The 24,456-nt window shown below is 42.7% G+C and overlaps 1 protein-coding gene across 4 annotated transcripts in view; it reads left to right on the top strand.

Moving 5' to 3' along the window:
* Positions 1-24,456, top strand: part of LOC133559351 (core histone macro-H2A.2) — a 60,957-nt gene that overhangs the window by 34,222 nt on the left and 2,279 nt on the right. For 3 of the 4 annotated variants that reach the window (XM_061911050.1, XM_061911052.1, XM_061911051.1), the window contains 6 exons: positions 10,151-10,348; positions 10,450-10,554; positions 10,650-10,749; positions 10,829-10,918; positions 12,357-12,531; positions 21,222-24,456. The exon at positions 21,222-24,456 is cut by the window's right edge and continues 2,279 nt beyond it. In XM_061911050.1, the coding sequence (XP_061767034.1) occupies positions 10,151-10,348; positions 10,450-10,554; positions 10,650-10,749; positions 10,829-10,918; positions 12,357-12,531; positions 21,222-21,387 (834 nt within the window). In that variant the 3' untranslated portion in view covers positions 21,388-24,456. Of the gene's footprint in view, positions 1-10,150; positions 10,349-10,449; positions 10,555-10,649; positions 10,750-10,828; positions 10,919-12,356; positions 12,532-16,796; positions 16,900-21,221 lie in introns of those variants that run through there. The other variant, XM_061911053.1, reaches the window with a different exon arrangement.

Here is a 24,456-nt window from a genome sequence, read left to right as displayed (position 1 = left end):
TTTACCCCAAGTATCAATACTGGGACCACAACTGTTCAATCTTTATACATTATAAACAACATTTGTAAAGATAGAAAGGACTTAAAGTTAGTACTTTTTGCTTACGACACAACCGTGTTTTGTTCAAGAGAGAACACGCAGAATCGACTATATGGGCATGGCAAATTGGAACTACCAATCTTAGGTCTGGTGGAAGAGTTCAAATGCACCAAAGCAAGGCTGGTCGTGATGCTAACTGAAACTGAGGATCCAGTCATTCGAACAGCGGCACCCTTTGCATCAACACTGGAACAGAGGCAAACCACAAACAATCTCCCACAAACACCAGCAGGAAAAGTCCACTGCACACATTTTGTACAGCTGGCCAATATCAAGAGCATCATCCAACACCAAATGATGAAAGCATCCTGCAGTCGGCTTGAGATTGGAAATTGAAAGTGGACTTTGATAAAAAGCTTGTTTTTACCCAAAAAATAATGGCTACAACACTACGGCAAGACAATGTCTTGTGGTCTCCAACATTTTCTCAGTAGAGGTGGGATGCAGGGGATTTGTTGCCATATCTACCACCAGTCTGTTGAGAAAAATGGGGGTAAATGGGGGGTGCTGCTGAAAAAAGCAGCAACTGGCTCTTGATTAAGGGTAAAGATCCCAGCTGGGCAGTAAAATAGAGACAATGGTATGCGGTCAGGCTTAGGCCTGACTCAGGATAAAGGACGTCCCTGCCATGCAGAGTCCAACGGGAGGGTATGGCATAGAGGGGGGTGTACCTGGGACGCTGGGTACACAGTTGAGCCCTCTGGAGACGTTGTGGGCTTCAATCAACGAAACGTCAATGAAGCAGGGTGCTCATCCGATGACCCCAATGACATACTTACCCTCCCTTTCACCACTGCACAATGACTGCTACTGTCAAGTTTATTCCTACTTACCGAAGGGATTGAAACATCTAGTTGTATTTGCTTTCAATCAATCATCATCAATCAATGTTTACTTATATAGCCCTAAATCACTAGTGTCTCAAAGGGCTGCACAAACCACTACGACATCCTCGGTAGGCCCACATAAGGGTAAGGAAAACTCACACCCAGTGGGACGTAGGTGACAATGATGACTATGAGAACCTTGGAGAGGAGGAAAGCAATGGATGCCGAGCGGGTCTAACATGATACTGTGAAAGTTCAATCCATAATGGATCCAACACAGTCGCGAGAGTCCAGTCCAAAGCGGATCCAACACAGCAGCGAGAGTCCCGTTCACAGCGGAGCCAGCAGGAAAACATCCCAAGCGGAGGCGGATCAGCAGTGCAGAGATGTCCCCAGCCGATACACAGGCGAGCAGTACATGGCCACCGAATCGGACCGGACCCCCTCCACAAGGGAGAGTGGGACATAGGAGAAAAAGAAAAGAAACGGCAGATCAACTGGTCTAAAAAGGGAGTCTATTTAAAGGCTAGAGTATACAAATGAGTTTTAAGGTGACACTTAAATGCTTCTACTGAGGTGGCATCTCGAACTGTTGCCGGGAGGTCATTCCAGAGTACTGGAGCCCGAAATGAAAACGCTCTATAGCCCATAGACTTTTTTTGGGCTTTACTTACTTACTTACTTAGGCCCATCGCTCCCAATGGAGCATAGGCCATCAATGACTCCTCTCCATGCAGCACGATTTTGGGCTGTCCTTTCCGCCTCTCCCCAGCTGATTCCCAACCTCTTCAGCTCCGCCTCAGAGTCCCGCCTCCAGGTGTTTTTAGGCCGTCCCCTCTTCCTCTTTCCCTGTGGGTTCCACGTCAAGGCTTGCCGTGTGATGGTAGTTGCTGGTTTCCTAAGGGTGTGCCCAACCCAACCCCACTTTCTCCTTAGTATTTGTTTCTCCACTGGCTCCTGATTCCCTTTCCTCCAGAGTTCCTCGTTGCTGATTTTGTTTGGCCACCAAATCCTGAAAATCCTCTTCAGACAACTGTTAATAAACGTTTATAACCTTTGTACGGTCTTCTTTGTCATCCTCCACGTTTCAGAGCCGTAGAGAAGGACGGATTTTATGTTTGAATTGAAGATCCGGACTTTGGTTGTCATAGATATCTCCTTGGAGGACCAGATGCTCTTCAGGATGATGAAGGCTGCTCTTGCTTTTCCAATTCTTGCTGTTACATCTTTGTCGGTGCCACCCTGTTTATCCACGATACTGCCCAAATAGGTGAAGGAGTCTATTTCCTGGATAATTTCCTCTTCTATTACTATTGGATTGTTGGTCAAGTTATTAAACTTCATTATGTTGGTCTTCTTCCTGTTTATCCTTAGCCCTACGCCTAGAGATGTCTTGACCAATTCGGTGGTCTTTTCCTGCATCTGCCTGTGGTGCGAGAGGAGCGCCAGGTCGTCTGCGAAGTCTAAGTCATCCAGTTGCGTCCACAGGGTCCACTGAATACCGTTTTTCTTTCCTGATGTTGTGTTCTTCATGATCCAGTCAATAACTAATAGGAACATGAAGGGTGATAGGAGGCATCCTTGCCGAACTCCGGTCCTGACCTCAAAACTATCAGACACTTGGCCTGCATGAAGCACCTTGCATGTCATTCCTTGGTAGGTTTTCTGAATCAGGCTGATGATTTTCTCTGGAATCCCGTAGTGCCGCAGTAGTTTCCACAGTGTCTCCCTGTCCACACTGTCGAAGGCTTTTTCATAGTCTACGAAATTTACATATAGGGAAGAGTTCCATTCAATAGATTGTTCCACAATGATGCGGAGAGTGCAGATCTGGTCTGTGCAGGATCTGTTGCTTCGGAATCCGGCTTGCTGGTCTCTCAGGAAAGGGTCCACAGCTTTGCTCATCCTGTCCAGTAGTATGCGGTTGAGAATTTTTCCTGGGACTGAAAGCAGGGTTATTCCTCTGTAGTTGTTGCAGCTGGTGAGATCACCCTTTTTTGGGATCTTGATGAGGGTTCCCTCTCTCCAGTCTTCTGGGATTGTCTCTTCCTCCCAGATCTTTGAAAAAAGGCTGTGCAGCATATTGACAGCAGTCTTTAGATCAGCTTTGATAGCTTCTGCTGGTATTCCATCTGGTCCTGCAGCTTTCCCATCCTTCATGGAAGTGATCGCTTTCATGATCTCTGCTTTGCTGGGCTTACATGAGCTAATTGGTAGTACTGCCTCCGCTGGTGGAATATCTGGTGGGTCTGCTGGGATAGGTTGGTTCAGTATCTCACTGAAGTGTTCTGCCCAACGTCTTCGCTGATCTTCATTTGTTGTGAGTGGTTTTCCATCCTTGTCCTTCACTGGCTTGTCAGTCTGTTGAAATTTGCCTGATAACTTTTTAGTTATCATATAGAGGTCTCTCAGGTTGCCTTGACCAGCTGCCATTTCCGCTTGTTTGGCCAGATTGTCTATATGATCTCGTTTGTCCTTTCTGATGCTTCTCTTCACCTCTTTATTGGCTTTTGTGTAGTTCTTCTGTGCCCTTGCTTTCGCCAGTCTTGTGGTACTCGTGTTCAATTGGTCTTTCTTCTCCTTCCTTTCTTTCAGCTTCTGATGTGTCTCCATGGATAGCCATTCTTTGTGTTTTGTCTCCTTTTTCCCCAGCACTTCTTCACATGTGTCCTTCCACAACTTCTTTGTGTGTTGCCATCTTGTCTCCATGTCAGTGTCAATGTCTTCTTCCAGTATCTGTAGCTGATGGTATCTGTTCGAAAGGTTGATCTGGAATTTTGTCTGCACTTCTTTATTCTTGAGAAGCCCCACGTTGTATCGCATTCTTCCGCTGGTGGTTGTGGAGTGCTTCTTCAGTCGTAGCTTTGCACTCATTATCAAGAGGTGATGATCTGATGCTACATCCGCACCTCTTTTTACCCGCACATCTTGGCATGATCTTCGGAACTTTCTACAGATGCAGATATGATCTATTTGGTTCTCTGTGATGTGATCTGGGGATCTCCAGGTGGCTTTGTGGATCCTTTTGTGGGGGAAGATGCTGCCTCCGATTACCATTTGGTTGAGTGAGCACAGGTCTGCTAAGCGCTCTCCGTTTTCATTCATCTGCCCCAATCCCTGTGCTCCCATGATGTCTTCATAGCCCGTGTTGTCGGCTCCGATCTTGGCATTGAAGTCGCCCATGAGAATGGTGATATCCTTTGCTTTCTGTCTGGCTAGCACATACTGTAGTTGATCGTAGAATTCGTCTTTCCTCTCCTCTTCAGCATCGTTTGTTGGGGCATAACATTGGATGATGCTCAAATTGATGTTGTTCTTCTTGGTGGCAAATGTGGCGGTGATAATTCGTGGGTTTACTGGTTCCCATCCAATGAGAGAACGCTGTGCCTGTGGGGCCAGCATCAGGGCCACCCCTTCCGTGTGCGGTGCGCCATCTTCGGTGTGGCCAGAATATAACACCATCTCTCCTGATGTTAGTCGCAGCTGTCCTGCCTGTAGCCACCTTGTCTCACATAGCCCCAGGAGAGAGATGTTGTAATTTCTCATCTCCTGTGCGACCTGTGCTGTCTTCCCTGTTTCATACATAGTCCTGACGTTCCATGTGGCGATGTTGGTGTGCTTCCTGGGAGTTAGAAGGGGGATCAGCCTTGCAGCTTCCTCTCGGCTTTCACTGCTCTGCGTCATTGACCTCCTATGTGGAAGCCCTTCCTTTCCCAAGTCGTGTTGCTTTTGAGTCGTAATTGATGCTTCTGTAACATATATATTTTTGACGGGTAGGGTTGTTGGCCCTACGCCAACCCATTTAACCTCTGGGCGAGGACCGGATCCCCTCCACAAGGGAGAGTGGGACATAGAAGAAAAAGAAAAGAAACGGCAGATCAACTGGTCTAAAAAGGGAGTCTATTTAAAGGCTAGAGTATACAAATGAGTTTTAAGGTGAGACTTAAATGCTTCTACTGAGGTGGCATCTCGAACTGTTACCGGGAGGGCATTCCAGAGTACTGGAGCCCGAACGGAAAACGCTCTATAGCCCGCAGACTTTTTTTGGGCTTTGGGAATCACTAATAAGCCGGAGTCCTTTGAACGCAGATTTCTTGCCGGGACATATGGTACAATACAATCGGCAAGATAGGATGGAGCTAGGCCGTGTAGTATTTTATACGTAAGTAGTAAAACCTTAAAGTCACATCTTAAGTGCACAGGAAGCCAGTGCAGGTGAGCCAGTACAGGTGTAATGTGATCAAACTTTCTTGTTCTTGTCAAAAGTCTAGCAGCCGCAATTTGTACCAACTGTAATCTTTTAATGCTAGACATGGGGAGACCCGAAAATAGTACGTTACAGTAATCTAGACGAGACGTAACAAACGCATGTATAATGATCTCAGCGTCTTTAGTGGACAGAATGGAGCGAATTTTAGCGATATTACGGAGATGAAAGAAGGCCGTTTTAGTAACGCTTTTAATGTGTGACTCAAAGGAGAGAGTTGGGTCGAATATAACACCCAGATTCTTTACCGTGTCGCCTTGTTTAATTGTTTGGTTGTCAAATGTTAGAGTTGTATCATTAAATAGAAACGGTAAAAATAAAAATAAAAATGGTGTCTAGCAGGACCGATAATCAGCATTTCCGTTTTTTTGGCGTTGAGTTGCAAACAGTTAGCGGACATCCATTGTTTAATTTCATTAAGACACGCCTCCAGCTCACTACAATCCGGCGTGTTCGTCAGCTTTAGGGGCATGTAGAGTTGGGTGTCATCAGCATAACAGTGAAAGCTAATACCGTATTTGCGTATGATGTCACCCAGCGGCAGCATGTAGATGCTGAAGAGTGCAGGGCCAAGGACCGAACCCTGGGGAACTCCACACGTTACCTTAACGTAGTCCGAGGTCACATTGTTATGGGAGACGCACTGCATCCTATCAGTAAGATAAGAGTTAAACCAAGACTGGGCTAAGCCTGACATACCAATTCGTGTGTTGATACGTTCTAATAAAATATTATGATCGACGGTATCGAAAGCCGCGCTAAGATAGAGGAGCAGCAACATAGATGACGCATCAGAATCCATCGTTAGCAATAGATCATTAGTCATTTTTGCGAGGGCTGTCTCCGTGGAGTGATTTGCCCTGAAACCGGATTGAAAGGTTTCACATAGATTGTTAGACGCTAAGTGTTCATTTAACTGCTCCGCAACAATTTTTTTGAGGATTTTTGAAATAAAGGGAAGGTGAGACACCGGTCGGTAGTTTACCATGAGGTCAGGATCGAGGTTAGGTCTTTTAAGAAGAGGATGAATAACCGCTTTTTTGAATGCTAGGGGAACAGTGACCGAGGAAAGTGATAAGTTTATAATATTTAGCATTGATGGACCTAATAATACAAAGAGCTCCTTGATCAGTTTCCCAGGAAGTGGGTCAAGTAAACATGTTGTTTGTTTTATTCCATTTACACGTTGTAACAATTCCTCTAATGTTAGTTCCTCAAAACAAGAGAAACTATTTTGGAGGGCAGTATCCGCCGTATATACAATCGTGTCAGTGCTAATAGAACCCAGTTGTAGCTGGGACGCATTGTCTCTAATCTCCTTTCTAATGACTTCAATTTTCTTACTAAATAATTGCATAAAGTCATCAGCTGAGTGGGTGGAGCTACTGGAAGGAGTCCCTTGTTGGGTTAGCGATGCTACCGTACTAAACAAAAATTTAGGATCGTTTTTATTACGGTGGATGAGATTTGAGTAATATTTAGCTTTAGCTAAGGTAAGCATGTGTTTATAAGTTATTAAACCATCACTCCATGCTTGATGGTGCACCTCAAGTTTAGTCGTGCGCCATTTGCGTTCCAGCTTTCTACATAATAATTTCTGAGCCCTAGTTTCTTCTGTAAACCACGGGGTACGCTTTTTTGGAGCCTTTTTTAACTTTAGCGGTGCTATGTTATCAATGGTTTCGCGCAGGGCGTGGTTAAAGTTGTTAGTGAGGTTATCAATAGAGCCCACATACTTTGGGAATGGTGCCATTACCAAGGGCAGTAGGTCAGCAAGAGTTGTCGTTGTGGCCGTATTAATGTTGCGGCTGCTATAGCAGTTATTATTATTATTAGTTTGCCGAACATGCGTCTGAACCTCAAATTTTATAAGGTAATGATCGGAGAATACTTTAGTATACGGGAGTATCGTAACTTTGGAAACGGTGATACCGCTGACAAGCACTAGGTCTATCGTATTACCGTTACGATGCGTGGGTTCATTTATTATTTGTGTGAGACCACAGCTATCAATTATAGTCTGGAGCGCTACGCACGGTGGGTCCGATGGGGTATTCATATGGATATTAAAGTCCCCCATTATGATTATATTATCGGCATGTGTCACTAGATCAGCAACGAACTCTGAGAATTCATTGATAAAGTCCGAATAGGGCCCTGGAGGACGGTAGATAACAGCCAGGTGTAGAGGCAGCGGCGTGACAGACCTCATAGTAAGCACCTCAAACGATTTATATTTATTATTTATGTTAGGACTAAGGTTAAAGTTTTCGTTGTATATTAGTGCGACCCCCCCACCCTTTTTCAGAGGACGGGCAATATGCGCATGTGTAAAGTTAGGAGGACATGCCTCGTTTAGCGCAAAAAAGTCGTTAGGTTTAAGCCAGGTTTCGCTGAGACCGATGACGTTAAGATTGTTGTCTCTGATGATATCTTTAACTAACAACGTTTTGGGAGACAATGATCTTATGTTTAAAAAACCTATATTATAGGTAGTGGGCTGTTTTAGGGAATTTTTGATCAAATTATCCGTAGTAGCAATATTAATAATGTTTTGTTTATTATGCCCAGTGCATTTAGTATAATTACGACCATATCTAGGAATTGATACGACGGGAATTTTCCGATTGTTTGTTTGTTGCTTTGATAAACTCCACGCATCATAGATAGCCACCTCAGTAAAACACATGTCCAACTCTGAAACACTCAGAGCAGAAAAAACTTGTTCTAATTTAACTGACTCCTTACCCAGACCAGTAGTCTCGCATCTTCCATTTAAATTTGGCTTCAGGATGGAGGGAAGTGGTGTTCTGTGGGGATTAGCCTTCTGCTTTGTTTTTAGCCCCGCTCGGCATCCGCGTTTCCGATCACACCGCTGGCGTCTGCTCCGTAGACGGCCCCCGCTGCTACTATACTCCCCTGCTTCACAGGCCGCTGGATGTAGCCGTCGACGTATTCCCGTGCTAGTTAGCAGGTCTAGCAAGCACGCGTCTATCAGTCCAAAACGGCCCGATATGTCCACATCCAGAAGTATCTGGCGGTCGTACGTGATCACGGAGTGACCACGATTTGAGCCAGCCATAAAGTTTGTAGAATTGCTTTGCCTAATTTGTTAATTTTTCCGTTTTCAGGGGCCTTACATGCCACAAATGAACTTAGCTTTGTCGCATTATACCAATGCAGAAGAAGAGGGCACAAGCCCAGAAGCAATTTTGTGAATATATGCAAGTGCTCGTGTGAATATTTAAATGTGTAAACGTGCGGCTAGTATATGCCCCAATATATGTACAAAATAACATAAATCCAAATTTAGGTGAGTGCATCTTAAAAGCAGGCTCGCAGTATAGCGCAGATATTATGGTAAACTACTGTAGCCGTTTGCTGTACATTCTACTGCTTTGTTTTTTTTATGCAATATTCTTAATTCAAAAGTTTGCTTTGGTTTTTAAAAGGCATGTTACATGTTGATGAAAGAAATGTTATGGGTCCCATTCAAAAATAACAATTATTTAAATTTATATTAATAGGCTAAGTCAGGGGTAGGGAACCTATGGCTCTAGAGTCAGATGTGGCTCTTTTGATGACTGCATCTGACTCTCAGATAAAATCTTAGCTGACATAACTCAACACGATAAGTAATGAATAATTCCGCTGGTAATCACGATGTTATAAATAACGTTCAAAATATAAAACATTCTCGTGCATTTTAATCCATCCATCTGTTTTCTACCGCACCTGTTCAAGAAATAAAAATGTTATTAAAAAGAATTAGACTTGTTATACTCTGAAAATGTTGGTTTTACTTAAAAAAGTGCACGCATTTAGTTGTATTCAGTTTTAAAAATTTGATATGGCTCTCACGGAAATACATTTAAAAAAATTTGGCTTTCATGGCTCTCTCAGCCAAAAAGGTTCCCGACCCCTGGGCTAAGTGTTATGGGGGCCCATTCACAAATAACAATTATTTAAATGTATATTACTAGGCTAAGTATTTTGAGTTACAAACTCAGTCTTGGTACCAATTTGGCCCTGCGATGAGGTAGCGACTTGTCCAGGGTGTACTCCGCCTTCCACCCTATTGTAGCTGAGATAGGCACGCCCCCCGCAACCCCAAAGGGAATAAGCAGTAGCAAAATGGATGGATGGATGAGTACCAATTTGAGCTACAAAAGGTACCACTGCACTTGTGTATGACACAGTCGGTATTGCTTTACCTTATATTTCTCTCATAAGCAGAGAAAAACTATTTGTGAAACAAAACAAATTATCTGAAACGTATATTTACAGCAATAAAAGTTAATTCACAACATTTTTAGTCCCCTACAGATTATGTCCTGCGAATGGTTTATCCAGAAAAATGCAAATGTGAATATGAATCTTTCCAGTGCTGCTCTAAATATGGCTTTTGTGCTAAATTGCCTGCTGCTCACAGGTGGATATTGGTACAAGGCCCTGCCAGATACAAACTTATCACCAAAGAAGTTAACAAGGGATCGTTACAAGACAACACTAATATCTACTGGCGAAAAAGAAAAAAAACAGAAATGCCAAAAAATAAACTTAAGGGACAAAGTATTATCATAGATTGATTCTTCATAAGGCTGCCTTCTGCTTCGGTGTGATACTGACTGACGGGCTGCCTCACTGGGTTGACTACACTTTTCGGCTGTGTTTTTAATGGTTTGATTCTCTGATTTGGTGTGTGTTGTCCACTTCTTCTTTTTGGTGCTCTCCTTCACACTCTTTTTCTTTATTCCGGTCGTTGGAGGGCATGGTTCGAAATAAACAACTTGGAACGCAAATTTTTGCTCGCATTTTGCCCGAGATAAGGTCAAAATGTGCTTAATTTGAGGTACTACTACTGTACATTACATTTTGAAAGTAGGGTGCGACAGACTACTCATTGCAAATATTATGTATTTCATTCTAATTGAACCGTAAATGTCTCGTCTGGCAGCTTCTTCGGGGTGTGACTATATCAAACGGAGGAGTTCTGCCTCACATCCACCCAGAGCTGCTGTCTAAGAAGCGGGGAAGCCGTGCTAAAGTGGACAACCAGTCGTCAGTCCCGGAGAAGCAGGAACTACGCTCTAAGAGCACCAAACCCGTCAAATCTGCCAAAAAGGTCAAAGGAAAACGAGGGCGAAAGCCAAAGGTTGGTCAGCTCAAATTGGCGTGCCTTATGACTCAGCAAGATGATCACATAGCTTTTTGTCATACAAGTTGCATTTGATCTTTTCTCTCCATGTGGTGAAGAGCACAGACAATGACAAAGAATCTGTACCAAACTCCACAGTCGACGATGGTCCGGGGGATGGGTTCACCATCCTCTCAGCAAAGAGCCTGTTCCTCGGTCAAAAGGTATTATGCTGATCTTCTTTTCGGTTGGCCACATATTATTTGAACTCTTCCGCAAAGTGGTACTCATACTGTGATGCTGATTGTTGCATCCTCAGCTTTCCCTCACAGTGACTGAAATTGGCAAAATCGGAACAATTAAGGTGGAGGCCATAATCAACCCAACCAATGCAGAGGTGGACCTGAAAGATGGTGTTGGTGAGGACTATAATTTTTTTACCTCTTGCTGTGTCTGTGTTGCTGCTCAGCTCAGCTGCTGCTCCTCTGTCGTTTGCAGGCAATGCTCTGGAGAAGGCTGGAGGCCAAGAGTTCGTGGAGGGAGTTAAGGAGCTACGAAAAGCCCAGGGACTTTTGGATGTGGCATCAGGTGATAATTGTTCAGTACCTTCTCCTTGTTGTCCACACTCTAAATGTTTGACTACAGTGAATAAGAGGAGTCATGCAAGTGTAAACAAATTCACTGTAATATGTTAAAATAATGCAACAACGTCAAAAACTTTATTAAAGTTAAAGTACCAATGATTGTCACACACACACTAGGTGTGGTGAAATTTGTCCTCTGCATATGATCCAGCCCCTTGATCACCACGTGGGAAGTGAGAGGAGCAGTGGGCAGCAACGGTGCCGCGCCCGGGAATAATTTATGGTGATTTAACCCCCAATTCCAACCCTTGATGCTAAGTGCTAAACAGGGAGGCAATGGGTCCCATTTTTTTATAGTCTTTGGTATGACTCGACCGGGGTTTGAACTCGCAACCTACCGATCTCAGGGCGGACACTATAACCACTAGGCCACTGAGTAGGTCAGAGTATATATACTATACTATAGAGTATATATATACTCTATATATATATATATATACTGTACTATACTGTATATATAGTACAGTATACACTGTACTATGTATACAGTATATAGGAAGGCAACGATAAATGGTAACAATGATAACCGCGGTAAAACCCTTGCTTGTTAGTTTTACAATTTTGAATTGAAATTATTGAAAAACCAAGATTTATTACTGCATTTATAACTGACGGGAGCCAGCTCCCTATCTTAAATGTTAAAATAAAACCAAGAGTTATAAGCGTCTTTCCTCATTAAGAAATTACATACAGGTACCTCAATCTAAACATATATAAACACAATACAGGCTGAACAACTAAGTTGTGCACATTGAAACTACAGGCTGTGATCAAGCTATACACACAGAAAACAAAGGTGTTTTTACGATGAGTTCAAGGACGACTGAACAAAGTAGGACACAACGCCCGCCAGAAATAATGAATAATATATTTTATTTGCTACACTCTTGTCATTTAAAAACATCTTAAAGTGCTACAGTACAAACCACTATTTAAAAAAATAAAAGCTTAGTCAATAAAAGAGCTAAAATACCAAGACTAAAACACTATCAGGGAAACATAAACACGCAAAATAGTGGCTTGAAGTATGTGTAAAAATAAAACCTTGGATTAAAGATTTAATTGCGGGTATAAGTACTTTTTGAGCAAATTCTACAAAACCTCGATAATATTGATAACCGTGATCATTTTGGTCACAAAAGCAGCGAGATTAGATTTTTTATCGTTCTGTATTACTGCAATTTCCATGACGTTGTGGGTTTTTTGCAGTTTTATTTAAACTTATTCTGATTTTTCTATTGTGTCAGCTGTCATTCATTACTTGCTAGTGGAAGGACTGTAGAAATCAAATGACACGTCTTTAATACACACAGACTTGTTTTCTTCAACAACTGTGAAATGTGATGCAACAGTTCACCGCTAAAACTTTTCTCGCCTCACAGTGGCTGTAAGCCCAGCCAGCGGAATGACGGCCCGCTTCATCATCCACTGTAACGTTCCTCAGTGGGGGTCAGAAAAGTGTGAGGAGCAGTTGGAAACGTCCGTGAAGAACTGTCTCTCTGCTGCGGAAGAGAAGAAGCTAAAGTCCCTGGCTTTTCCGTCACTCCCTGCTGGACGGTGAGAACTCACCCACTTGACACGCAGGCGCACGCTCTAGTATTGATTTTGTTGCCCTAAACAAGAATTGGTTGGTGGCCCATCTTTGGTCTATTTTCTTTTCTAAAGAAACACGCTAGGGGCTATACGACTGCAGCCTGTTTACAGCTTCCATTAGCATTAAAGAAAAGTTGTATAAAGTTAAAGTTTTTACTTTTATTCAATGTTAATGTTGTACAAAATGTTCAATTAATTTATTTGAAGTCAATTCAAGACTGCTAAGCAGTTTGGGCATTCATTGAAAAAGTAAATAAAACACAATAAATGGACAAAAAAAAAATAAACCCAAATGTTTTTAGACATATCTTTGGGGGACAGGTTCGGCTACAATACAAACTTGAATAGTACAATCGTTTAATTATTAGGGCTGTAAATCTTTCAAGATGATGGGGGGGCGAAGCGACCCTAAATTAGCAATTAGCAAGTGCTTTTTAAAAAAAAATGAATTTTTGACATACGCAGTCATCCATCCTTCCATCCATCTTCTTCCGCTTATCCGAGGTTGGGTCGCTGGGGCAGCAGCTTAGCAGGGAAGTCCAGACGCTCCTCTTCCTAGCCACTTCGTTCAGCTCTTCCCGGGGAATCCCGAGGTGTTCCCAGGCCAGCCGGGAGACATAGTCTTCCCAACGTGTCCTGGGTCTTCCCCGTGGCCTCTTACCGGTCGGACGTGCCCGAAACACCTCCCTAGGGAGGCGTTCGGGTGGCATCCTGATCAGATGCCCGAACCACCTCATCTGGCTCCTCTCGATGTGGAGGAGCAGCAACTTTACTTTGAGCTCCTCCTCATGGCAGAGCTTCTCACCCTATCTCTAAGGGAGAGCCCCACCACTCGGCAGAGGAAACTCATTTCGGCCGCTTGTACCCGTGATTTTGTCCTTTCGGTCATGACCCAAAGCTCATGAGGATGGGAATGTAGATCGACCGGTAAATAGAGAGCTTTGCCTTCCGGCTCAGCTCCTTCTTCACCACAATGGATCGATACAGCGTCCGCATTACTGAAGACGCCGCACCGACCCGCCTGTCGATCTCACGATCCACTCTTCCCTCACTCGTGAACAAGACTCCGAGGTACTTGAACTCCTCCACTTGGGCCAGGGTCTCCCCCCCCCAACCCGGAGATGGCACTCCACCCTTTATCGGGAGAGAACCATGGACTCGGACTTGGAGGTGCTGATTCTCATTCCAGTCGCTTCACAATCGGCTGCGAACTGATCAAATGAGAGCTGAAGATCCTGGCCTGATGAAGCCATCAGAACCACATCAGCTGCAAAAAGCAGAGACCTAATTCTGCGGCCACCAAACCGGATCCCCTCAACGCCTTGACTGCGCCTAGAAATTCTGTCCATGAAAGTTATGAAAAGAATCTGTGACAAAGGGCAGCCTTGGCGGAGTCCAAACCTCACTAGAAATGCGGACCAAGCTCTGACACTGATTGTACAGGCAGCGGACTGCCACAATCAGAAAGTCCGATACCCCATACTCTCTGAGCACTCCCCACAGGACTTCCCGAGGGACACGGTCGAATGCCTTCTCCAAGTCCACAAAACACATGTAGACTAGTTGGGCAAACTCCCATGCACCCTCCAGGACCCTGCTGAGAGTATAGAGCTGGTCCACAGTTCTACGACCAGGACGAAAACCACACTGTTCCTCCTGAATCTGAGGTTCAACTATCCGGCGTGGCCTCCTCTCCAGTACACTTGAATAGACCTTACCGGGAAGGCTGAGGAGTGTGATCCCACGATAGTTGGAACACACCCTCCAGTTCGAACCCCTTATTAAAGAGAGGAACCACCAATCTGCCAATCCAGAGGCACCGCCCCCGATGTCCACGCGATGCTGCAGAGTCTTGTCAACCAAGACAGCCCCACAGCACCCAGAGCCTTAAGGAACTCCAGGCGGATCTCATCTACCCCCGGGGCTTTGCCGCAAAGGAGCTTTTTAACTACCTCAGCAACCTCATCCCCAGAAATAGGAGAGCCCACCACAGATTCACCAGGTACCGCTTCCTCATAGGAAGACGTGTTGGTGGGATTGAAGAGGTCTTCAAAGTGTTCCCTCCACCGATCCACAACGTCCGCAGTCGAAGTCAGCAGAACACCGTCCGCACCATACACGGTGTGGACAGTGCACTGCTTCTTCTTCCTGAGGTGGCGGATGGTGGTCCAGAATCGGTCCGAAGACGTCCGGAAGTCGTTTTCCCTGGCTTCCTCGAACTCCTCCCATGTCTAAGTTTTTGCCTCCGCAGCCGCTGAAGCCGCACACCGTTTGCCCTGTCGGTACCTGTCCGCTGCCTATGAGCCAAAAGAACCCGATAGGACTCTTTCTTCAGCTTGACGGCATCCCTCACCGCCCGGTGTCCACCAACGGGTTCTCGGATTACCGCCACGAAAGGCACCAACTACCTTGCGGCCACAGCTCCAATCAGCTGCCTCGACAATAGAGGTGCGGAACATGGTCCACTCGGACTCAATGTCCCGCACCTCCCTCGTGACATGATCAAAGTTCTTCCGGAGGTGGGATTTGAAACTGTCTCTGCCAGGAGACTCTGCCAGACGTTCCCGGCAGACCCTCACAATGCGTTTGGGCCTGCCAGGTCTGTCTGGCATCCTCCTCCACCATCGCAGCCAACTCACCACCAGGTGGTGATCGGTAGAAAGCTCTGCCCCTCTCTTCACCCGAGTGTCCAAAACATTAGACCGCAAATCCAATCACACAACTACAAAGTCGATCATGGAACTGCGGCTTAGGGTGTAGTGGTGCCAAGTGCACATATGGACGACACCCTTATTTTGATCATGGTGTTTTGTATCATTGGTCCTTTAACTTTAACTTTATGGACAATCTGTGACCAGCACAAAAGTCCAATAACAAAACACCACTCGGGTTCAGATCCGGGCGGCCATTCTTCCCAATCACTTCTCTCCAGGTTTCACTGTCGTTGCCAACATAAGCGTTGAAGTCCCCCACTAGGACAAGGGAATCACCCGGGGGAGCACTTTCCAGTACTCCCTCAAGTGTACCCAAAAAAGGTGGGTACTCTGAACTGCTGTTTGGTGCATAAGCACAAACAACAGTCAGGACCCGTCCCCCCACCCAAAGGCGGAGGGAGGCTACCCTCTCGTCCACTGGGTTGAACTCCAACGTGCAGACTTTGAGCCGGGGGGCAACAAGAATTTCTACCCCAGCCCGTCGCCTCTCACTGCCGGCAACGCCAGAGTGGAAGAGAGTCCAGCCCCTCTCGAGAGAAGTGGTTCCAGAGCCCTTGCTGTGCGTTGAAGTGAGTCCGATTAACTCACAAAAATGCTAAAAATAATAAACTAGAAAAAAGAAGAAACACGTATCAGTCAAATAAGCACAGGCAAATAATTACATCAAACCACATGTAAATACTGTGCACCTGTATGTCCCCAACACGGCGCAGCAATACACAAAAGCAGACAAAATGCTCATCAATTGTCTACCTTTCAATTACGTTAAAATTTGGTTTGGTCTCAGAGCATTCAATTGATTGCAACTGGACTGTTTGGTGTGTCTTAGAAGACGTTTCGCCTCTCATTCGAGGAGACTATCAGTTCATGCTCAAAGGATTTGATTGATCAGATCTTCTAATACAAACCAAACAGTCCAGTTGCGATTATAAATGCCTTGAGATTACAATGACCTGGACGAATGAGAACATTTATAGACCATCTGGGTTGAAGTTGACATGCTCTTTTACATATTTAGGAAACCACCCCATACTTCCAGAAACTTCACAGAACAACCATTGAATGTCAGCCTAATTTTCTCCAATTTAAGGCAATAAAGAACATCTATAATCTAGTGTGTATGGCAGGGAGGTGCTGCAGCCTTCAAATTTAGTACAATGAGTCTTCTCGCCAACAAAGTAGTAAATGTTACCAAGTTCTTTTTGGATTTGCTAAGAGAAGATAACAGAAGGCCCACACCAAATAGTCCGCTCAGAGGATTTGGTTCTATCTTTTAGCCAATTACCAAAGACCAACTATTAAAAATCTCAGTCCAATAACTGCACAGGTCTGGGCAAAGCCAAAACATATGTATTAAGTTAGCTGAAGACTGTTGACACCGATAACATAATACCAATATTCCATCATACATCCTACCCAGCCGGACCTTGGTATAATAAGTACGATATATTAGCTTGCATTGGATAAGTCTCCAGCACGAACAGAAGACATGTTACTCTAAAAATTTCTTTCCAGGTCTCTTCAGACAGGGTCACTTTTACGTCATCCTCCCAAAGTGACTTAATTGAATTCAGAGACTCCGAACATAAATAAAACATTGGATTGTAAAAATGTATAATGGGTCCTTTTAAATTTGGAAGTGGTGTCAAAAAGCATCTAAAACTGTGTCAATTTTAAATTTGGAAGTGGTGTCAAAAAGCATCTAAAACTGTGTCAATTGGTAAGTTTGTCAATCTATACATCTTTAATGTTGTTGATCTGCAGATGTAACCATCTTAAAAGAAAGGGGGGAAAACGTGATTAGCAGTGATGGGTGCAAGACTAGAAATAGTATGTGAACGGGGCGGCGTGGCGCAGTGGGAGATTGGCCGTGCGCAACCCGAGGGTCCCTGGTTCATTCCCCACCTATTACCAACCTCGTCACGTCCGTTGTGTCCTGAGCAAGACACTTCACCCTTACTCCTGATGGATGCTGGTTAGAGCCTTGCATGGTAGCTCCCTCCATCAGTGTGTGAATGGGTAAATGTGGAAGTAGTGTCAAAGCGCTTTGAGTACCTTGAAGGTAGAAAAGCGCTATACAAGTACAACCCATTTATCATTTAAACCAAAATAGCAGTTGAACTGAACCTAAATTCTGAATGAGGTTGTTACAATTAGATGTTTCGTAAAAGTGGAAGTAGAAGAGTGGATGGGAGAGTGTACCAGAGCCCTAAGAGATACTGGTTTGGTTGAGTTAGCCTCTATAACCAACGGGGGGGCATCAAATGCATCAAATTTTAGCCAATATCTTTCTGTGTGGAGTTTGCATGTTCTACCCGTGACTGCGTTGGCTCATTCTGGGTACTCCTCCCACCTCCAAAGACATGCACCTGAGGATAGGTTGATTGGCAACACTAAATTGGCCCTAGTGTGTGAATGTTAGTGTGAATGTTGTCTATCTGTTTTGGCCCTGTGATGAGGGGGCGACTTGTCCAGGGTGTACCCCGCCTCCCGCCCGAATGCGGCTGAGATCGGCTCCAGCACCCCCTCCAATCCTAAAACGGACAAGCCGTAGGAAATGGATGGATGGATGGATGGATTTAAGAATTCTAATATTGGTGGCCCAGTAGTAAACCTAATATTTGGTAGTGCAATTTTGGTCGCTGTAAATATTGTTTACGTAACCTGTGAGTCTTTTTATTTTGCAAATGAAGTCTAAAATCTGATTATCTAATTTACGAAAGAAGGACTGAAGGACAAAAAGTTGTATACATCGGAACAAATAGAAAAATGTACACTCATTTTAAGATTTTAAACGAGCCACTCAAGATAAATTAAGTAAGAACCAGCGATCAAAATCTTCTGGGATCCTGGACAACAGTGTAACAAAGTTGGCTTTATAAAGCTCTGCAAGCACATGTGTGACTTGTACACCCAAGTATGTGAAACTATGTGAGGCAATTTCAAAGGGAAAATTGTGCAGAATGATTCTTAGCAGTATAATTTATAATTGAAATTTGTAACCAGACACATGTCCAAAAGCCAAAAGACTGATATGTCTGAGACAAAAAGGTTATCTGCATAGAGAGAGACTTTCATCTACACATTGTTTCTATATTTGACAGTAATAATTTTTATTTTCCTGAGGGAACTCTCCTGCAGGAATCAATAAATATCTATCTATCTATCTATCTATCTATCCATCTATCTATCTATCTATCTATCTCTATCTATCTAATAAGCAGGTTGGTACGAAGCACTTGGACTTCATTATTCTCCTTTTTGTTGTTCTTTTTGTTCTTATTCTCCCTGATCTTCTTTGTGTTCATTTTCTACTTCCTCATTTTCTTGACTCATTTTTTAATGTGAATTACCACAACTCATCTTAGCCCCTCCCCTTTTGATATTTAGCTAAGATGGCAACTATTAAGTAAGTGTGCATCACTGCACATTGAACCTCTGGTGTGTGTTGAGTACAAAATCTGGGTACTCACAGTAGAAATTGTTTTTGAGACCAAAAACCACTCTTAATGATCATTTTTGTGGAATGTCCTGTGGGCCACACATTAGACACCCCTCAACTAGGACATTTACAATGACTTGCTAAAAAATTGTTCCAATTTAATCCAGCTTTTTACACCAGTAAACACAGCATGATTGACAATAACAAAACATGGCATGGCACTGAGAAATGAATAAAACACCACAATGGACAATTACTAAAATGATTCCATCATACACTAATGTAAAACATGTTTTAAAATATATATAAAAATAAAATATGAATATTAAAGGAATAAAAACATAAAATAGTGAGAATAATAGTACTAATATTAGCAATCAATAAAATTTAAATTAACAGAACATAAATGAAGAACCAAAGATGATACATGATCAGTTAAAAGCCTGATTGAAAAGGTGTGCCTTTAATTTTTCTGATTTTTAAATATCAACTGTCTCTGCAGTCCTGAGGATCTCCGGCAAGCTGTTCAACGGGTGTGGGCCAGAGTGGATAAATGCTGCCTCACCGCGGGTCTTGTTCTGGTATTTGATAAAGATTAAAGTTTGGTGCCAGAGGATTTCAGAATCCGCAAGAATTGACATGTTAAAAAAAGTTCAAATAGATAAAAAGGCAAAAGGCCATTAAGTCATTAAAAACTAATAATGGAACATTAAAATCAATCCTGAAGCGGACGGGGAGCTACTCTAGCGACTAGTGTAAAACTGGTATAATGTGGTCTCGCCCTCTAGTTCTTGTAAGCATGCATGCATGCAGCTGAGTGTTATCATAATTGTAGAGTTTTAATAATCTTTTTGAGAAGGCCAGGGAGCTCGAAATGACAATAGTCTCAACAAGAGAAACGGATGGACTCATTTGTAATATGTGGGGTAAAAGTCAGTTTGGAGTAAAAAATTACACCAAGGTTTTTTATGGATTGTGTTAGTTTAAAATCTTGTGATTTTGATAAAAGTTTGTCTTTCTGGCCTTCAGGACCTATAACTAAAACCTTTGTTTTGTTTTTGTTGAGTTGTAGGAAATTAACTGCCAGCCATGACTTACTTGATGTCCAAAACGCAGTTAAAGGCCTACTGAAACCCACTACTACCAACCACGCAGCCTGATAGTTTATATATCAATGATGAAATCTTAACATTACAACACATGCCAATACGGCCGGTTTAGTTTACTCAATTGCAATTTTAAATTTCCCGCAAGGTATCCTGTTGAAAACGTCGTGGAATGATGAGGTTTATGTTGACGGGTGCTTGTGACGTTATTGGTTGGAGCGGACATTTCAGCCGAGTACCACTCACAGCTAAAAGTCGTCTCTTTTCATTGCATAATTACACAGTATTTTGGACATCTGTGTTGTTGAATCTTTTGCAATTTGTTCAATTAATAATGGAGGCTATAAAGAACAATGCTGTTGGGGGAAAGTGGTGGATTGCAGCTGCCTTTAGCAACCGAAACACAGCCGGTGTTTCTTTGTTTGTTGTTAAGCTTTAACACAGAGCGGTCAAGCGAACCGGTTTCTCTACGTCAACCAGCAAGTTTTTGGATGGGAAAATTGTGAAATTAAGTCTGCTTTTACCGGAGACATCAGAGGAGCTTCCGTCCTGCTGCAGCTGCGTAACTGCCCTCGGAGACTATCGCGGTCAACACACCTGTGGCCACACCCCTCCGACTTTCGCGCACTATTTAATTTCACTAAAACACTAGCAACACAATAGGCAGATAAGGGATTTTTTTTTCTAGTCCTTAACTCTAATTTTCCTCATCCACGAATCTTTCATCCTCGCTCAAATTAATTGGGAAATTGTCGCTTTCTCGGTCCGAATAGCTCTTGCTGCTGGAGGCTATGATTATAAAAAATGTGAGGATGTGAGAAGCCCTACAACCCGTGACGTCACACGCACATCGTCTGCTACTTCCGGTAAAGGCAAGGCTTTTTATTAGCGACCAAAAGTTGCAAACTTTATCTTCGATGTTCTCTACTAAATCCTTTCAGCAAAAATATGGCAATATCGCAAAATGATCAAGTATGACACATAGAATGGACCTGCTATCCCCGTTTTAATAAGAAAATCTCATTTCAGTAGGCCTTTAAAAAGTGTATCCTTTGGTCCTGTGGCATCAGGAGACAATGCAATGTATATTTGTGCATCATCAGTGTAACTGGGGGAACTGATGCCGTGTCTCCTAATGACATACCCAAGAGGCAGCATGTAAACGGGTTCTGAGGAACATGTATCCATACTTAAATAAAAACATATGTTAGCAAGTCTGTGTGGAGTATTCCCAGGTCTTACACGATGTCCTCCACAATCCAAAAACATGACCTCTAGGTTATTTGGGGATTCTTACATGTCCTATAAGTTGACCTAATGGGCGGAAGAAACATGTTTAGCACATTAAATCCAAGCTATGAGTCATCGTTCTAACATGAATGTTCTCCACAGGAATAGATTCCCAAAGCCAACAGCTGCCCAGCTTATCCTCAAGGCCATCTCCAACCACTTTGTGTCCTCCACCAGCTCTTCTTTGAAAAACATTTACTTTGTTGTGTTTGACAGTGAGAGCATCGGAACATACGTCCAGGAAATGGCCAAGTTAGATGCCAAGTGAGGATTCTTAGTTGCTTTCCACAGATGGCATCAACCGTTGGTAACAGTTAAGGGTCTGTCTGATGTAGCTTTTAGTGATATTAATAGGTAGAAATACAGGTGCTGGTCATTTTATTAGAATATCATGAAAAAGTTGATTTATTTCATTATTCCATTTAGAAAGTCAAACTTGTAGAATGTATACATTCATTCCAAACAGACTGATACATTTCAAGGGGTTTTTGCCAAAAAGGAGATGATTATAGCTGACAACCAGTGAAAACCCTAAATTCAACATCTCAGAAAATTAGAATATGGTGAAAAGGTCAGATATTGAAGACACTTGGTGCCACACTCTAATTAGCTAACTAACTCAAAACACCTGGAAAAGCCTTTAAATGGTCTCTCGTTCTGGTTCTGTATGACACACAATCATGGGGAAGACTGCTGACTTCACAACCGTCCAAAAGATGACCATTGATACTTTAAAGAAAGAGGGCAATACACAAAAGGTAATTGCCAAAGAGGTTGGATGTTCCCAGAGCTGTGTGTCCAAGCACATTAATAGACAGCCGAAGGGAAGACAAAGATGTGGTAGAAAAAAGTGTACAAGCAAGAGGGATAACCGCGCCCTGGAGAGGATTGTCAAACAAAACCGATTCAAAAATCTGGGGGAGATCCACAAAGAGTGGACTGCAGCTGGAGTCAGTGTTTCAAGAACCACCACGCACCGACGTATGCAAAATATGGGCTTCAGCTGTCGCATTCCTTGTGTAAAGCCACTCTTGAATAAGAGACAACGTCAAAAGCGTCTCGCCTGGGCTCAAGACAAAAAGGACTGGACTGCTGCTGTGTGGTCCAAAGTTGTGTTTTCAGATGAAAGTAAATGTTGTATCTCCTTTGGAAATCAAGGTCCCAGAGTCTTGAGGAAGACAGGAAAGGCACAGAATCCACGTTGCCTGAAGTCCAGTGTCAAATTTCCAAAATCGGTAATGGTCTGGGGTGCCATGTCATCTGCAGGTGTTGGTCCACTGTGTTTCCTGAGGTCTAAGGTCAATGCAGCAGTCTACCAGAAAGTTTTAGAACACTTTATGCTGCCTGCCCTGGCCAATTTTATGGAGGTGAAGATTTCATTTTCCAACATGACTTGGCACCTGCACACAGTGCCAAATCTACCAGTACCTGGTTTAAGGACCATGGTATCCCTGTTCTTGATTGGCCTGCAAACTCACCTGACCTTAACCCCATAGAAAACCTATGGGGTATTGTGAAGCAGAAGATGCGAGATGCCAGACCCAACAATGCTGAAGAGCTGAAGGCCACTATTAAAGCAACCTGGGCTCTCATAACACCTGAGGAGTGCAACAGACTGGTCGACTCCATGCCATGCCGTATTGCTGCAGCAATTCAGGCAAAAGGAGCTGCAACTAGTATTGATTGCCGTACATGCTGAAACTTTCCATGTTTATACTTTTCAGTTGGCCCACATTTCTAAAAATATTTTTTGGTACTAGTCGTAACTAATATTCTAATTTTCTGAGATACTGAATTTGGGATTTTCAGTAATTGTCAGTACTAATCATCAACATTTAAAGAAATAAACATTTCAAATATATGACTATGTGTGTAATGAATTGATATAACATGTAAGTTTCACGTTCTGAATATAATTACTGAAATAAATCAACTTTTTCATGAAATTCTAATAATATGAACAGCACCTGTAATGTATGTTAAGGACATCCTCAGTTATCTTTCAGTTGTCAAAAAGTGTCAGGACAAAGATTGCTTTGTTGTCGTTTCATATTACAGTTTTATCAACTGCCTGATAATTGAGGATATCATGACATGTACATCGTGCTGTTGATATTTTTGTGGTTGTCCATTGAAAACATTGCAATCTCTTTGAGATAAGATATTTTTATGAATCCTTTTCTGTTTGTTGCTTTGTGCTCAGTGTTTCCCCTCGATTTACAGCTTTAGAGTGGCGAGTGGTCATCATCGACACCAAACACGAACACAATTCTAATGCCATTTCTCCTCCACACTTTTATAGATAGGGTGTGTCTGTGGGGTGGATTTTGCTGACAAAAGAGTAGAGGATTTAAGCTTCCATTACATTTCACAATATTAACCAATACGAAGATGATCCACAAAGTCAACAACATGACATGTAATTTAATTTGTGCAATAGTTCCTCCGCAGTCACATTTCCAGATTTATAATAGATAGGCAATACTTGTAATTAATAATACAGATAAATACAATAATATTAGAAATACAAAGATAATCCACAATGTCCACATAAAGTAATGTAATTTAATGTAGTCACTCCTCCAGTCACATTTCAAACTTTCACTGTAGAATGATAGTACATGTAATATATAATACAAATAAAAACAATACTCATGAATAAAAAGTTATTCTGCGAAATCAACATAAAGACAATCTAATTAATGCGATCGATCCCCCACACTTACATTTCACGAATTATCGTAATAGAAAGACAATACATCTTAAATAGACTACAAATAAATACAATATTAACATTACATAGAAAGATAATTCACAAAGTAGTCAACATAAATACATGTAATTTAATTAATGCAGTTTCTCCTATGCTGTCATTTTTCAAAAAAACGTCATAATAGAAAGCAGTAAAGAGACAAAATGCAATACGAATACAAATGCAAAGCCAAATAATACACAAGGTCAACATGAAGCCAGGTAATTTATTTCATGCAATTTCTCCTCCACACACCATAAAGAAAACTGATGAGAAATTGTAATCATAACCACGTAGAAAAACAAATGAAAAGTAATCCATCAACTGCTATAATAGTTAATTTATTATACAGACTAGGGGCCTCATGTATTAAGTAAGACTTGGGCGGATTTCTTTGAAAAAATGACAGGTCATCACAGGGATTAATATTGGGATTATTACATAAAGAAATGTACTCACCAAGAATCCACCAATCGCGCACATTGCCAATATTCTGTTCCCAACCATGTTGTCGACTAGAATTTAAGAAACATGCAGTAAACCAGGCCACATAGCTGCAATTTTGCTTCGTTATACTTGCGTATA

This window comes from Nerophis ophidion, linkage group LG09 (genome assembly GCF_033978795.1).
Source record: "Nerophis ophidion isolate RoL-2023_Sa linkage group LG09, RoL_Noph_v1.0, whole genome shotgun sequence".
Taxonomy (NCBI): domain Eukaryota; kingdom Metazoa; phylum Chordata; class Actinopteri; order Syngnathiformes; family Syngnathidae; genus Nerophis; species Nerophis ophidion.
This window is presented reverse-complemented; position numbering and strand designations above follow the sequence as displayed.